General features: G+C 43.1%; 1 protein-coding gene across 10 annotated transcripts in view; it reads right to left on the bottom strand.

Moving 5' to 3' along the window:
- Nucleotides 1-17,361, bottom strand: part of MAMLD1 (mastermind like domain containing 1) — a 153,944-nt gene that overhangs the window by 56,348 nt on the left and 80,235 nt on the right. For all 10 annotated transcript variants that reach the window (XM_034949398.3, XM_034949397.3, XM_055106108.2 and 7 more), the window contains one exon: nucleotides 12,206-12,364. In XM_034949398.3, the coding sequence (XP_034805289.1) occupies nucleotides 12,206-12,301 (96 nt within the window). In that variant the 5' untranslated portion in view covers nucleotides 12,302-12,364. The remainder of the gene's footprint in view (nucleotides 1-12,205; nucleotides 12,365-17,361) is intronic.

Raw genomic sequence — 17,361 nt, 5'->3', positions numbered from 1 at the left:
CAAATGGAAACCCCCCTCCCCCAGCTCCTGGCAACACATTTATCTACCCTCTGTCTCTATGAATTTGCTTATTCTGAATACTTCATATAAATGGGATCATACAATATGTGGCGTTTTGTGCCTGGCTTCTTTCACCCGGCATCATGTTTTCTGGGCTCATCCATGTTGTGGCATGCCTCAGTACTCCATTCCTTTTGTGGCCAAATAATATTCCATTGTGTGGACGTGCCACACTTGGTCAGTCCATTCATCTGATGGACATTTGGGTTGTTTCTGTCTTTTGGCTATTGTGAATAGTGTTGCTGTGAACATTTGCATACAAATTTTTGTTGAACACTTGTTTTCGGTTCTTTTGGGTGTATACCAAGGAGTGGAATTGCTAGGTCATGGTGTAATTTTATGTAGAACTAACTTCTTGAGGAACCACCACACTGTTTTTCACAGCCTTGGTCTTCTTGGAAACTTGCATCATTGGAGGTATATGGAAGAGTAGCAGGGAGAGCTGGGACCCAAAGTTGATCTCCAGACTGGCAGAGAAATCTCTGCAGCTTCCTTAGAGAAGCACCTTTCTGTTCCTGCTGCTGGTCTGCACCACACTGTATCATGGCCTTTGCTAGTACCAGAGGCAGATGTAGGCAACACTTTTCCTATCTCCAGGCCAAATGATGGCATCCAGAGGCTGAGGGCCAAGGGAAAAAGCATGAACAAATGCGGTGACCAGGGAGTTGGCTTCTGTACCTTCTCAAGGCCAAGTGCCCTTTCCCATCTAAAACTGCAACCTGGACAGTGCTTGGTAAAGCCCTAATGTCCTACGGCAGAGTTTGGGGAGACCCACTGGTCACTGCCATTTGTGTTGGAGAGGACATTGCACTCTCTTCCTGGCTGGGAATGTACCATCTAGCATGGACTGCATTTGCCTCGGGCAAGAAACTTTTCTGAAGGCTTTGTCTTCCACAAGCCTACTCTGCTGCACCCACTCTTCTGCCTCCCAGCCCCTCCGGCCCAGCTGTATATCTGGAACCCTGAAAAGGTGAGCTCCTCGTATGCTCCCCATCTATTCAGCCATGCGGGAAATCCCTCTAGAGCCATTTCTGGGAACAACATGGCCAGAAGCAGCAAGAGACGTGTCTGCACAATGACTCAGCAGAGACTGCCTGTGCAACAGGTGTGTACCTGGGAGGTTGGTTCTGTATTTTTATACACATACAGGATGCGGCTTCTAGTAGCAAAGACTTTTTAGGGCTGTATGGGGGGTATATCATGTTCATGACATGACAGAAGCACTCACAGTAGGCTAAAGGGATCCACACAGATTCTCAGGATGTTGCGCTTTTCTAGACCTTCAGATCCAAGTCTTGGTGTTACCAACTACAGGCCTTTATAAAATCCCAGGCCCTTTCAGTGGACAGTGTACTTTCTCATTCATCAGCCTTTGATTCTAACAAGAATCCTAGGAGGTAGGCAGGGCTTTGCTTGGGGTCCCTGATTTACACATGGGTAAACTGAGGCGAAGGAGTTGCAGGTGGTTTACTAAAAGTCATATAGATAGTGGCAGAGCAGAGCTTGGCACTCAGGACTCCAGAGTTCAGCCCAGGTAACAGAATTCCCAAGAACCCCAGGCATGTATAGTGGTAGATGTGTGGACACCTCAGCAGTAAGCCAGCCTTCCCCGAATGAACCCAGAGGTAATTCTGGGGTGCTAAAGGAAAGGCAGATCACTTCAGCTCTTCACACTTAGACTGAGGATAAAAAATCACTTTTAGTTTCAGCCACGATATTTTGACTTGCCTGTAGGGACGGTTGTATTTGACCCAAGGTTTTCCAAACCATACATCACAGGATAGTGCCAGATAGCAGTGACCTCAGAGAAGAAATCTCCTATTGTAGTTTCTATGATATACGTTAGGGTAGCTTGGCTGCTGAGAATTTGCTGATTCTCCTGGGCCCTTAATGAGCTCTCAAGTGCCGGGGTACACTGACTGGACCACTACACACTCCTTGCACACTATAGGCTTTGTAGGCAAATGGATAATCTGATTATACAAAAAAAAAAAAAAAGAAGAAGAAGAAAACCTTCTGCACAACAAATTCTAATAGAAGAACTTAGCAGTGTAGGGTGATTAGAGGGCTTGAGGTAGGCCCTGAGCCCTCATGGTCTGTTTAAACCTTGTCTCTAATTGGTGGTCACCTTGGGCAAGTCATTTTTCCCTCTGTGAGCCTGTTTTCTTACCTACAAAATGGGGAAAGTAAAGCCTTCGTAAATTTGTTGTAAGGATTACATGAGCTTAGAAATGTAATTAGCATAGTGTGTGGCATAGTGTAGATACCAAATAAATATGATCTCTCCTTCTACTCTTGAAAATGCAAACACATTCTTGGTGGTCCTAAAATAGCCTGTAACATGGTTTACTCAGCAGCATTTGCTATTCAAGGCAGATCTGCCTTTAGTCATTGGCTGCGCTCCTGAACAGCTGTGTGAAAGGCTAACTTTTGTAAACCAAATCATAATAAAATGCAGCAAAAATTTGTCACTGAAAGGAAATCCTCAGTATATCCTTTTATGAAATGAAAGATCCCTCATCCAAACTTAATTTTTTTAAAAGTGCGCATTTGGAGATATAGCCCTTTCTTATGAATCCTAATTCAATTTTGGCCATAAACACACGTTGATGTTCCCCACCCCAAAGCACATAGCAACAAGAGTAGGTTCTATATTGAAAATAATGACAATTTAAAAACATGTACTTATTTCACTGTATGTGGACAGTGTCTATGATTGCATCATGAAGCGTCATATAACCATGTACACGTACATGAGAGAGAGATAGAGAGAGAAGTGGTAGGGTGGTGGTGGTAGAGGGGATGGTGATAGTAATCATGGTAATGGTAGAGGTGATGGAGGTGGTAATGACGGAGGTAAGGGTGGTAGTGATGATGGTGGTGGTGGTAATGGTGGTGGATGTGGTGGTGGCAATTGGGATGGTGGGATGGTGGTAGCAATGGTGATGGTGGTAATGGTGTTGATTTAAAGGGTGGTGGTAGTGAAGGTGAGGGTAGTGGTGGTGGAGGTGGTGGTGCTGGTAGCAATAGTGATGGTGGTGATGGTGTTGATGAGAGTGTTGGGATCAGGGTGAGTTCCCACAGTATATTTCATTCTTGTTGTACCACTCTGTCAACAGCACCACTGACTGGGACAGAGGAAGAAGGCACACTCTGAATGTGTTATTAACGGAAACCTCAAAACAGTCTGTCTCCTTGTAGTCATTCAAAATTATCTTTTTCTTACCTGGAAAACTGAAACTGAATTACCGGGAAAAACACAGGAGATTTTTGTTTGTTAATATGCTGCCAATAAAGTAATTTTATGTCAAATTTAACTACAGGAAAGGGCAAGGCATTTTCTAAGTTCCTTAGATGTCATGTGGCTAAAAAAAACAAAAGGATGGACAACAGTTAGATACTGTACACTTAGCTGTTTGAAGCCATATATTCATAAAGCAGATGTTGGGAGTTGGTGTTTGAGGACTGATTTCCTGGAGGTATTTTATATAGGCCAAGTTCATTGTTCTAAACTCTAAGGGCTTGACTTGAGGGAGGAAAAGAGGCAAGAACATGTTTAGTTTTGCTGACAGCATCACATGGGCAGCCCTAAGGCTAGACAACTTTAGGGCCTGAAGCTTATTCTAGGAAAGAAGCACCTACAGAGTGGCACTGGGCTCCCCTCCACTATAGAGATGAAGTCATATGACAGTAAAGGGCAGGCAGGGCTGCCTAGGGGGCCCAGAACTGACACCTCCATTAGAATGAGCACAGGCCAGGGAGAGAAGTGGGGAACCAGAGAGAAGGAGCTGGAATTCTAGTAGGACAAACGATAAGTGAACAACAAGAACAAGTTAAGAGTGTGTGCAGTATTCTTTCAAAGACTGAAAAAATAGTGATGTGATAGAATGGCAGGTGGCTCTGAGCAGGCCAGGAGAAGGACTGGGGGCAGAGCATCCCAGGCAGGAGGGCAGCAAGTGGGAAGGCCCTGGGGTGGGGCTTTTGGACTGTTCCAGTGACGGGCAGGCAGCCAGGGTGCCTGTCACACAATGCACCAGGGAAGTAGTCGTGAATTTGCAGAGGGTCTTGCAGGCTATGGGAAAGGGATTGGATTGTATTTTGTTTGTAGGGAAGCCATCGGGGGACTTAAGCAGAGGAAGGATTGGCTTCATCTCTTTGAAAAAGATCTCTCTGGATGCTGATGGGAGGAGAAATGGAAGGAAAAGAAACACTTTTAGGGGCAAGAACTTTTGAGAAGGGTGGAATTGGGAGTGTGGAGTTGGGGCCAGCTTTGGCACAGGAGGGGAAGCTAAACACGTGGCCACATGAGGGCCTGTAATTCTACCTGAAATGGGTACCATTTGTTAGGGTAAACAAATGAACCAAATGCCCAGTGATACAGACCAAGTGTTGGCAAACTTCTTCTGTGATGGCCCAGGTAGTAAATGTCTTGGGCTTCGCAGGCCATGTGGTCTCTGTTGAAGCTCTGTGTAGTAGACAATATGTTAATGACTGGGCGTGACTGTGTGCTAATAAAAGTTTATTTACAAAAACAGCCCGTGGGCTGGATTTAGCTCACAGGCTGTAGTTTGCCAACCTCTGACCTAGAGCATGAACTGAGCATCTTCTTGGAGGGAAATAAGTTATTTCCAAGTTGCCCTCCTCACATTGCAGGGGGCCATGTAGGCCCATTATTCACAGAAGAGTGGGTAGGCAACCTTTCTGGAGCAGAAAAACGTAAAGATTTCTTCCGTAGTGCAAGTAAGGTGACCATTTCTAAACCGTGCAAGTGATCCAGCAGTCCCAAAAGTTGTTTCACTTCTCATTGTGCGCCCGTTCTCAGGTGCTCCGAAGCTTCCAGTCCTTTGTAGGGACATGGATGAAATTGGAAATCATCATTCTCAGTAAACTATCGCAAGAACAAAAAACCAAACACCGCATATTCTCACTCATAGGTGGGAATTGAACAATGAGATCACATGGACACGGGAAGGGGAACATCACATTCTGGGGACTGTTGTGGGGTGGGGGGAGGGGGGAGGGATAGCATTGGGAGATATACCTAATGTTAGATGACGAGTTAGTGGGTGCAGTGCACCAGCATGGCACATGTATACATATGTAACTAACCTGCACAATGTGCACATGTACCCTAAAACTTAAAGTATAATAAAAAAAAAAAAAGAGAGGAGAGAAATATCATCCCCTCCAGGATACCCTTGGGCCTTGTTCTTATAGTCTTGTACATTGTTGAACAATTTGCATGGGTTACTGGATTAAAGCACACCCTCCACCCTCAGGCCCTCAAGGGTCTCTATGATAATACAGTCTCACCTTCTACCCTTTCCATCACCATCCTAGGTGCTATGGCCAACCTTGAGGCTGCCATGTTAGGTCTATGCATTTCTCACCTCCACCACATAACTCTCTGAAGGCCAGGTAGTTTCCTATTCATCTTGGTAACCCCAAAGCCTCGTGACAGGGCTCAGCTGGCATCTGCGGATGTGAATGAACCGTTGGAGAAAATGGTACTCTGCAAATAACTCTGTTATTTTCCCATTTCCTGTGTAAGGCCTAGAGACAATGACTTTTTAGATGCACCCCTTCCCCTCTGTATGACACTGGCCTTCTCTTGTGTCCAGCAATGTGGGTGGCCTAGATGATTTCTAAGGGACTTCTGGCCAAGATGAACAGCAGCTGCATCTTACTGAGCATTTACTATGTGCCATATACTCAGCCACAGCTCTATGGGCATAGAACCAGGAGCTCTCAGGGTCAGGGCAGTGAGTGAGCAAGCGAGCACCTATGCCAGCCCTGCCTCTGGATGGGGACTTGAGAGGGTGATGGAAGCCTGCAGCACTGGAGGGAGGCAGACAAAGACAGGCCTGTGCTGAGGGGGCCCGGAGCAAGAGAGAGGGAGGCAATGACAGCAGAGACATGCCTGCGCCTTGGGTTTGAGTGCCCAGTGGTCAAATCCACTTCCCTGTGACTGATGCTTGCCTTTCTAACTTTGGAATTTAGGGGTTGGAGATCTGGTGAGAAGGTAGGAGGGAGATGAGGAGGAGAAGGGAAAGGCAGGAAGGAAGGGGAGGGAAAGGAAAAGCAAAAGGGGAGGAGGAAGGTTTCCAACAAATTATTCTATATCAACTGCGGAAATCAAAATTTGTTGCCCAAATCTTAGAAGCTCATGTCCCTCCTCCCCAGAAGTCTGGAATGCAGCACTCCAGGGGTAGCTTATAACCCAAATATCTATCTGTAAAAAGAGAAACATTGGGCTTTCCAGCTGTGGATTCTCAGTAAAAGCAAGAGGCCTCAGCCTACACAGGCCAGCCCAGAGTTTGAGGAACTCCAGGCCCACACCCACAGGGCTGGCCCCTGGGTCTGCATACTCCCTAGAAATGTGCACACTTCTGAGCCTCAACTCTGTCCTGGAGTCCAACAGCATCCCTCTCCTTCCTGGGGCAGTTCCACCTCCAGAAACCTGTTACCTTGGGCCTTATGTCAAGGAAACTGTGGGAAAGAGCTAGGCAGGAATGCAGATGAGGCCAGCATGGGCTCCTAAAAGTTCAGAAATAGGCAGTGTCATGCTCCCAGGTGCCTGCATAAACCAGCTGAAAAATGGAGCTCCCCTCACCAGCACTCTCCCTTCAAACAGACTGTGATTTGCAGGTCACTGGTTTACCAAGCCAGGCTACCCAGGCAGGACCCAGATGCCAAGCCCAGTGGTGTCCTGCAAGCTGAGCAGTGCTCAGTTCTTGCGAAAAAAGGTCTGTGTGAAGGCAAGGCCTCTGCCTGGCTTCTCACCCCAGTTGGGTGTCTGGAACAGGAAAGAGCCCTTACTGCAGAAGAAGGAGGAGGGAGCAAAGGGAGCGAACAGCTGCGTGCTCCATGGGGAGGATCCCCAAAGTAGAAAGGCGCATACACACTGCAGCCCTTGACCCAGAATGCTCACAGCTACATTACAGATTCAGGTCTCCTCAGTGTAGTGGGGCTGCTGATGAGACTGTGGCATCCTCAGGGGTCAGGACACACATTTTCCATCACCCTTCTGATGGCAAAAAACCTCTGAGCCAATGCCAACCTCTGATCATTAAAAAAAAAGTGCTCACAGCAGTGTGTGGTTTAGGATCATGCCCTGTGTGGTTTGGAACATGTGCACAACCACACCTTGTTCATCACCATCCCAGAAACCCTGACGCAGGCAAAGAGCAGAGTTATTAACCGTACTTTACTGATGTGGATACTGAGGCCCAGAGGCTCATGCAAGTTATCAGTAAGTGGCAGGGACAGTTGCCTCTAGATTAACTAGCCCCTAGGATCACCTGGGTCTTGGAAGGGGACCCATAAACATGAGCTCCCCTCCCTTGGGGCCAGATTTGCACCTGTGCCGCGCCTTCAGCCTGCATGAAGCAGGGGCTGCTGGCAAAGACTCAAAGCTGTAAATCTGGGTTTTCTCTTGAGGCTTCTAAGGGAGCTGTTTCGACAACTCACTCTGTTCCCAGCTGGCTGCCCCTGCATAGGGTTTTAAAGCAGCCTAGCTTTCTGCCAGGCTTGGCAGTGGACAACGCTGGTCAGAACGTCCCAGAGAGCTATCAGAATGAAGTAAGTTTGCTTCTACTCTTTACCTGTTTATGGGCTGTCTCTGCCACTGGAATGAAAGGCACTGAGAACAGTGCCTGGCCTGCAGAAGGCCCTGGAAATACCTGAGCTCCTAATCTGGGAATGGGAGTAGGAAGAGCTTTGGAGGCAGGGCACCTGAGTTTGAGATCTACAACTTCCTGCCTGTGTGACATTGGGAAAGTCTCCATCCTTTCTGAGCCTCAGTCTCCACCCTGGGGAAGTGGAAATATCAATCTCTGTGACACAGAAGCAAATGAGCGAATGTGCACAAAGTACCTTGCACAAGAGAGACGCTCAAACACTTGCCTCCAGGTTTCACCGAGAACTATAGAGTAAGATAGATTTGTTCCCAGTGGAGGAAGCCTGGGAATAATTTGCCCCTAGACTATGAATTCCTGGGGCTCAAGATCGAGCACAGGGCCAGGCACACAGAAGGGACCCTGGAAATGTGGCAGGAGGCCAGAGATAGACAGGCCCTTAGAGCTCATACCCATGCCCTCTGACCTCAAGAAGAAAGAAACCTGCTCAAAATCTCACAAAGAGCTTGTTCCAACCCTGAATCGAGTCTGAGGACTCCTTCCTGAGTCCAGCACTTTTCTGCAAGAAGTATATGCCTCCAAAGCTGATGGGCGCAAATCTTGAACCCCGTCACATAAACACAAAGGGAGGAGGTGACTAGAGCTCCTCCTACTGGATATGTCTAAGGTCACCAGTCTAAAGAAAAGGGATGGATAGAATGAGGCCAGTATTTTTGTAGCCATCCAAATGTCCACATACGCTGTTACACTGAGGGCTACTCTCTCCCCCGTCTTCAGCCCTACTTGCATTTAGAGGTGAGAAAGATATGGGCTGAGGGGTTGTTTTTCGTCGTATTGTAGATGGAAAGCACACTGCCCTTGGGGCCATCCAAATGTGGACCCTTGATGTAGCACCCCACCTTCTGGATGGCCATCCTTCTGAAAGTCACTGAATTTCTCAAACTTTATTCTCTTTATCCATAAAGAAGGAGAATAATAATCCCCCCACCCTGCCCAACCACTGACTGGTTGGGAAGCTCAGAAGAAATACTGGGCACGGCATCCCATTGTAATCTATAGAGTGAGTCGCTTCTTAATATTAAATGGCTGAACACAGAAGATGTGCAAAAAGTACTGTGTCCCCTTCCTCCTCCAACTGAACATTTCATGCCCTTTGCACCCTCATTTTGTCTAGGAGCTGCCTTATGAAGGGAATAGGTACCTGCTCCGAGCTGGAGGAATCTTTGCCACTTATGGTGGGGTATGGACTGAGACAGAGATGGCATGTGACATGCGCACTGAGTCTCAACTCCATGAAGGGTCTGGAGCACTCTCAAATTGGAGTACTAATGCCTTTTAAATTCTCACACTAGCAATCCTTTGCCCTACTGATCTAGGGATCTAGGGAAAGAATCGTGATCTTAACTTCAAAGGGAAGGACAAAATGTTCTGCCTCCTGTTAAAACTCCATACACTAACTGCAGAGACTGGATGCCTTATTAACCTTGGGTAGATGCCCAAATGTTCAAAAGGTCAAACTCTTCTGTTCCCCAGATCGCCAGAGTCATTAACCAGTCACACTATTAAATGAATGAACAGATGCTGAAAAGCTACTTGCATTACTGAGATTTCTTATGGTGATGGCCCCTGCCTGATATGTATTCAGCATTTTGTAGTTTTCAACGTGCATTAGAGTATAGTGGTGATGACATTGGCCTCTGAGTTTGCCACTTCTTATATCTGTGACTTTGGTCAAATTGCTTAATCTCTCTGAGTCTCGGTTTCCTGGAGATATAATAGCTTCTTCTTCCCAGGGTTATCATGAGGATTACAGGAGATAATGCCCCAAAAATGCTTAGTAAAGTGCCTAGCACCTAGTCAATGCTGAATTAAAGGTGGTTATTCTTACTTTTCGTTCATTTGAACTTTGTTCTCAGGGAGAACAAAGGATAGACAAAGCCCCATAGCTAGTGAGGAGTAGCTGCAAGACTAGAACCCAGGTGTTCTGAGCCCTAGTCTTAGGCCAAGAACAACTGTTACGTGAGATGCACGTTTTCCTTCAAGGGAGCTCACAATTATTTCCATGTAAATTCAAGGACTGCTAAAAGAGAACTCTCCTCTGGGACTGATATCATTTTATTTCAAGATTGATTTGAAACATGTTTTTTGTTTGTTTGTTTGTTTTCTGGGAAAGAACAAGAGAACCAGTTAAGCTGAATGCCTGAAGCAAATCTCTGTTAGCGATGCTTTCAGGATGAGGGAGAGTGGTGCAAGAAACGTGCTTCCAGATGCACATGGTTTCCTGGGACTAGGGTTCAGGGTGTCATCCCTGGGTGTTATTAAGTGTCAGAAGGAGAGCAAACAAGGGAAACATCTGAGATCCAGCTAAGGCTACACCCTGGAAATGCAAGCCCAGCTTTTGCAAAGGACCTGCTTTGGCCACTCACCTTCCAGGCCTTACAATAACTTGTTTGGACAGCAGGTTTCTTGGTGGACTCACAGGCCATTCTGCTTTTATTTGGTCAACCTCAGTTCACAAGCACCCAGATGCTGAGATCCTCAGCATGTGCAGCAGAGTTTCATATTAGCACTGGGTACCTTTCTGAGGCTACAGGGATACCGTACAGCAGCACCTGTCACGTCCAGCCAAAGGAGTGGGCTCTCTCAATGTCATCCAATGCTGTTTCAACTGTGAAGAAGACCATCTGAGAGAGTTGCTTTTGGAGGCTGAGGCAAATTTTTAAAATTCTTTGTTCTCCTCAACTGGGGTGAATTCTTGGTCTTCTAGGACAGCTTGAAGTTTTAGAAAGAGTCAAGCCACTCAGAACCAACAGAGAACTCTTTCAGAGAACAAGGTGTGGCATAGAGGAGGCAGAGGGCTGATCTTGATCAAATCCAAAGTATGACTCTAAAGCAATGAATGTGAATTTTTGGCAAAGCTTACAAAGGGCTCTAAATGCCATCTGCAAAGAGAAGCCAAGCCCGGAAATGACGTAAGCAATGACAACTTTTCCAGAGTAAATGCACAGATGGCCACTCCAAGGACCTATTCTAAGGACAACCCCCACTGGAATCTGTGCATTCAACTGTACACTGATCAAAACCAAAGCAGTTACTTACTGGCCACACTTTTTAAGAGTGTTGATGGAGTTGGGGAGAAGGGGAAGAGGACCCCTGCATCCACAGTCCATCAACCCTTTCTCCTACAATTTGGCCCAAGTGAATGGAAACAAGTGGGAAATAAAAGAGAAATTTAAAGTCATGCTAAAACTGATCACGGACTCTGGGAGCATTATCAGGTTTTTCTTTACTGACTCAATTGTTGATCATAAAAGAGAAGCATGAAATATAAAGGGTAATTAGGATGGAGGTTAGAGATTTCTTTCTAGAAGAGGCCTAAGGCCTGGCAATTTGGACAGGCTGCTGGCCAAGTAATGTCTCCATCTCTGCCATCCCACCTGACTGCAATCTCTGTGAGAGCTGGGGACTGCAGTAAACAGTTTTGTAAATGTCTACATGCTCAACTTGATAGCACATTCTCAAAACATTGTTGGTGGTTGACAATGAGGAAACAAAGAGAAAACAAGATTTCAATCACCTCCATCCACATCTGTGCACATATCAGAATTTTAAAATAAATTGAAAGCTGACTTGCTGAAAGTGGATTGCCCTGGGAATTGGAGAAGACAGGCCCTCTAGTTATGTGAAATGGCATTACCTCAGAGCCCAGGGCTTCCAGTTCTATGAAAAGGAAGGAAGCCGACCCACGGCTCTATAAGAGCCATTTCCTCTCTGCTCTATTAATTCCAGAGATTAAGCAAGCCACTCCTCTGTGGCCCTAATACCCTGAGATAACAGCTATTGTGTTTGCTGCAATTCCTGCTAACAGAGCTAATCTTGGTAGATTGGTGGTGTTGCAGGCTTTTATTGTCAAATTAAACTAGTCAATGGCTCTCATAGTCCCTTCTATCATCATCCTGCTCCTAGAACTACCACTGGAATCCCTAATCCTGAGGTTCAGAACACTTGGATGATGTCTGAGTTCCCAGGGAGGAAAGTAGAAGTGTGTCAGATGAGTTTTTAAAAGGACAACAGGGCCAGAAAGTTGAATGGGAAGACCTCTCTGTGCCCTACTCACTAGCTTTTTGTTCTCAGTCATACTAGGAAGCTCATGCAATATATCTAGTGTTTGCCATTCTGACTGGCTTCTATTAAGAGAAAAAGTAAGCTCATCTTCCCTCTCTCATCCTTCCTCATTTTTCTTATTGAATGGGTGCAATGCAGTGATCACTACTAGACTGGGAGGCTATATGGAACCTTAGACTATATTTCCAGCTCTTCTAGAAACCCACAAGGGGTGGGATCAGCTCATCTCCTAGATCTCTTCTAGATCACATTTGAATTCCTTATATTTTGAGTTGGATCCCTGCCACCAAGTTTGCACAGAAAATTTCAATAACACATCTTACGTTCAAGTTTAAGATTAGAAGCATTCAATACCCCCCTCCCCCCATGGCCCATTGTCTGACCGATTCCTGGAGCTTTCTGGGCTCCTGACGATTTCCCACCATGGCGAAATGGGGAAGCATGCTCTTGATTACAAGCCGACTTTTCCAGTCATCCATTGTTTGACCTGCAATTTTATTCTTGACTCTCCAAGGCGTTTCCCAAACGACCTAGACACAGGGCTTAGGGAGACAAAAAGTACACTGTCTTTCAGATATGAAGATGAGACCACTGACCCCGTGAATCACAGACTTTCACTCTGAAGACAGGTTTGTGTGGAGTCGGCCACATTCCTTTTCCCTTCTTCCCACCCACCACCCTCATTGAGCACCCCCACCCCCAAGAATGAGGGGCATTTTTGTGAGACAGTTGGCTGGGATAAAATGACAGTCCTTGACCAGAGGAAAGAACAAAGTTCACTGGAAGGTAGAGGGGTGGATGGAGGAGCAGCTTCATGTGACTAAAATAACACTGGGCCTACAAGCATGATATCTGGGTCCTACGTCTGGATTTGCTTTTGTGTGATATGCAGTGAGATCCAGGAAAACTTCCTCTGTTCTCTGAGATGCAATTTCCTTATATGAAAACATGGTGGCTAAATTAGGTGATGGCTTAGGGCCTCTTCAGCTCTACTAGAGTAAGCCTTATGGTTCATAGAAGAAGCAGCCACCAACTGTGGCACTGTTAGGATACAGCCAAGTGAGCTAACAGTTCAAAGCCTGACAGACACAGGAAGGGAGCAACAGATATTGAAAGGGGGCTCATGAAACCCTGGTGCACTGATGTAAAGGAAACTGACTGAGCAGGTTATGATCATGGCTACTCCTCCAGTGACAGATAAGCAGACATATGCAAACCCAGGTAAAGTTTCATTTCTTTTTGTTTTTCATGATGTAGACATGAAATAAGAGCTCCACTAAGACATTAATATATAAGGACAGCTCTACTTCCCATAAACCTCCTTGGCAGTACAGCATCAGCCTCTAAAATCTCAAGTCTAAACCTCTGCCTCTGGAAATATGGAGAAGTACTTTTCCCCATTCTCTCACTGAGTATCACTAAAACCTCTGGGCATTATATATAAAACAAACATAATAAGACATTAAAAGGTGGAAAGAAAAAAGTATACTGGTTAGGGACCTTGGGACCTGAGCAATGATGCAGTGGCGAGTTCTCTGGATTTTGTTTCTGCCTCATATATACCAGACTTGGAGCTGAAGAAGCCAGAAACCCAGAATGCCAATGGGCACTAACAAAGAAGCCCCAACAAAAGCCTGCTCTTTCTAGCCAAAAGACCAGGAAAGAGGTAACCTAGCAAGACAGAAAACTTTTAGACAATAACTGCTCTACTCCAGCCAAACACCATAGAAGAAAATGCAGTCCCATTATATTCCATCAACAAAAGCCAAATGAGGAGCCTAGACTCCACCCCCACATAGCAGTAATGAGGTGCCCTTCCCTATCCGCACTAGAGTAGTATCAGTAAAAGCCTAGTAGGGAGTTGGAATCCTCACCCCTGTCCAGCAGTAATGAGGAGCTCCATCCTCCCTGATGTCAATGAAGAATAAGATGGTGCCCGCCTTTCCTGCCAGAGCAGTGTCAGAGGAAGTCAGCTAAAACAGAAAATTTAAATAAGATCCAGTCTTATAATGCAATATCCAAAATGCCCAAGTTTCAGTAGCAAAGCACTTGTCAGACCAAGAACCAGTAAGATATCAAACGGAATGGAAAATATTATTGGCAGATGCCAACAGCAAGATGACACAGATGTCAGAACTGCCTGACAAGGATTTTAAAGCAGTAATCATTAAAGTGCTTCAACCAACAATTATAACCATGCTTGGAAGCAAATGAAAAAAATATAGAAAGTCTCAGCAAAGTAATCAGAATTCTCAGCAGAGAAACAGAACATATAAAAAGGAACCAAATGGAAATTTTAGAAATGAAAAATACAATAATGGAAATAAATTCAGTGAATCAAATCAAGAGGAGAATGGTAAAAACAGAGGAAAGAATTAAGATAGAACAATAGAAACATCACACTCTGGGGACTGTTGTGGGGTGGGGGGAGGGGGGAGGGGGGAGGGTTAGCATTAGGAGATATACCTAATGCTAAATGACGAGTTAATGGGTGCAGCACACCAGCATGGCACATGTATACATATGTAACTAACCTGCACATTGTGCACATGTACCCTACAACTTAAAGTATAATAAAATAAAATAAAATAAAATAAAATAAAATAAAATAAAATAAAAAGAAATGATCAGTCTGAACAACAGAGAGAAGATATCCTGGAAAAAAAAGTAAACATAGACTCAGGGACATACAGAATTACAAACAAAAGATCTAACTTTCATGTCACTGGAATTCCAGAAGGAGATGAGAAAGAGAATGAGACCAAAAAAAAAAAGTATTCAAAGAAATAATTGCTGAAAACTCCCCAAATTTGACAAAAGACATACATCTGGAAATTTAAGAAGCTGAGTGAACCTCAAACAGTATAAATATAAAGAAATCCACTCCAAGACCTGTAACAACAAAACTTCTGAAACATGAAGAGAAAAGCCTTGAATACAGTGAAAGAGAAATGATACCTATAGAAGAAAAATAACTTGAATGAGAGTGAATTTTTGTTCATAAACCATGGATTCCAGAAGGAAGTAGCATAATATTTTTCAAATGCTGAATAAAGAGAACTGTCAACCCAGAACCCTATACTCAGTGAAAATATGCTTCAGATATGAAAGGGAGATCAAGACATTCTCAGATCAAGAGACACTAACAAAATTAGTCAACAATATGCCTCTACAAAGAGAATATCTAAAGAAAATTCTCTAAGCGGAAAGGGAATGATAAAAGAAAGGATATTGAACATTAGAAGGGAATAAAGACCAATGGAAAGAGAAAAAGTTATGGGTAAATATAATGGACTTTCCTTCTCCTCTTGAGTTTTCCAAATTATGTTTGAAGGTTAAATCATCGATTATAACATTGTCTGATGTGTCTGTAAATGTATGTGGAAGGAATATTTAACACAATTACATTATAAATAGAGGAAAGTAAAGGGGTGAAAGGAGAGGTAGGGTTTCTACACTTCACTGAAACTGGCAAAATGTTGACACCAGTAGATTATTCTAAGTTATGCATATATATAATGTAATACCTAGAGTGATCCCTAAAAATGCTATACAAAAAGATAGATTCAAAAATGCTATACATGAACCAAATGGAATTCTAAACATTGTTTGAGTAACCCACAGGAAGTCAGAAAAAAGAAACTAGAAAAACAAAAAACCAGAGAACAAACAGAAAACAAAAATAAATTGGCAGAACTAAGCACTAATTTATCAATAAATACAATAAATGAAAATGGTCTAAACACACCAATTAAAAGACAGAGATTGGCAAAGAAGATAACATGATCCAATGATATGCTGTTGCAAGATGCTCACCTCAGATATAATGATTTAGAAAGGCTGAAAGTAAAATAATGGAAAAAGATACACCATGCAAATATTAATTTTAAAAAGTAACAGAGGTGGCTCTAGTGATATTAGATAAAGTAGACTTCAGAGCAAAAAAAGAAAAAAATACCAGCGACAGATAGGGACATTACATAATGCTGAAAGTGTCAATCCACCAACAAGACATAGTACTTCTAAATGTGTATGCTTTAAACAGAAGACCTGCAAATATAGGAAGCAAACATTTTTAGAACTGAACGGAGAAATAGAAAAATTCACCTTTATAGATGGGGACTTCAACACCCTCTCTCAACAACTGATAGAACAACTACACAGAAAATCAGCAAGATGTATAAGAGCCCAACAACAGGTTTCAATAAGGCCTAAATAAAATGTATAGATTGCTCCACCTGAAAAGAATATAATTTACATTACTTCAAACACCCAAGAAATATATACCAATATAGACATATTTTCGGTGATAAAACAATCCACAAAATATTAAAAGAATTCAAATAATAAATGATGTTTTCTCTATGATGGAATCAAATTGGAAAACAATAACAGAGACAACTTGAAAATCTACAAACACTTAGAAATTAAAAAGCATACTTTGAAACAAATTCACGGGTTAACGAGGTCTTAAAAGAAATAAAAATTACATTGAACTGAATTAAAGTGAAAATACAATGTATCAAAATTTGTGGGACACAGGTAAAGCTGTGCTGAGATGATAATGTATAAAACTAAATTTTTGTGTTAGAAATGAGGGAAAATCTAAAATTAATAATATAAGCTTCCACTTAAGGAACCTACAAGAATAAGAATAAAATAAACCCAAAGCAAGCAGAAGGAAGAAAATAATAATAAAAATCAATAATACTGAAGACAGTTTGATAGCAGAGTATATGGTGACCATAGCTAACAACAATGTATTGTATATTTCAAAATAGCTAGGAGAGAGGACTTGCAATGTTCCCAACACATAGAAATGATAAATATTAGCGATTATGGACACCCCAAGTACCCTAACTTGATACTTTCACAGTCTATGCATTTAACAAAATATCATATGTACCGCATAAAGATGTACAAATATTTGTATCAATAAACATAATATTAAAGAGAGAAAAACAATAGAGAAACCCAATACAAATCTAGTTCTTTCATAAAATTAATAAAATGTACCAATCTCTAGCAAGACTGACAAAGGAAAAAGGGAAGATGCAAATTACCAATACTCTGAATGAAAAGGGAGATGTTACTATAGACTGCAGACATGAAAAGGATAATAAGGGACTACTACTATGAATACACATATAAATTTGGAAACTTAGATAAAATGGACCAATCATTATAAAAGCACAAACTGCCAAAATTTACCCAATATGAAATAATCTGAATGGCTATATAATTATGAAAGAAATCAAATTCATAATTTAAAAATCTGAAATGAAAACTTTAAGCCCAGATGACCTCACTAAAGAATTATATTAGTTGTTTAAAGAAGAATTAGCACCAATTCTACATAATATCCTACAGAAAAGAGAAGAGGAAACACCTCCCAACTCATTGTATTACCTTGACAGCAAAGACAAACACTGTACAAGCAAGAAAAAAAAAACCCTGCAGACCAATATTTCCCATGAATATAGACACAAAAATCCTTAAGAAAGTTTCAGCAATTTATAAAAAAGATTTATATACCATG

The sequence above is a fragment of the Pan paniscus genome, chromosome X (genome assembly GCF_029289425.2).
Source record: "Pan paniscus chromosome X, NHGRI_mPanPan1-v2.0_pri, whole genome shotgun sequence".
In the NCBI taxonomy this organism is placed as follows: domain Eukaryota; kingdom Metazoa; phylum Chordata; class Mammalia; order Primates; family Hominidae; genus Pan; species Pan paniscus.
This window is presented reverse-complemented; position numbering and strand designations above follow the sequence as displayed.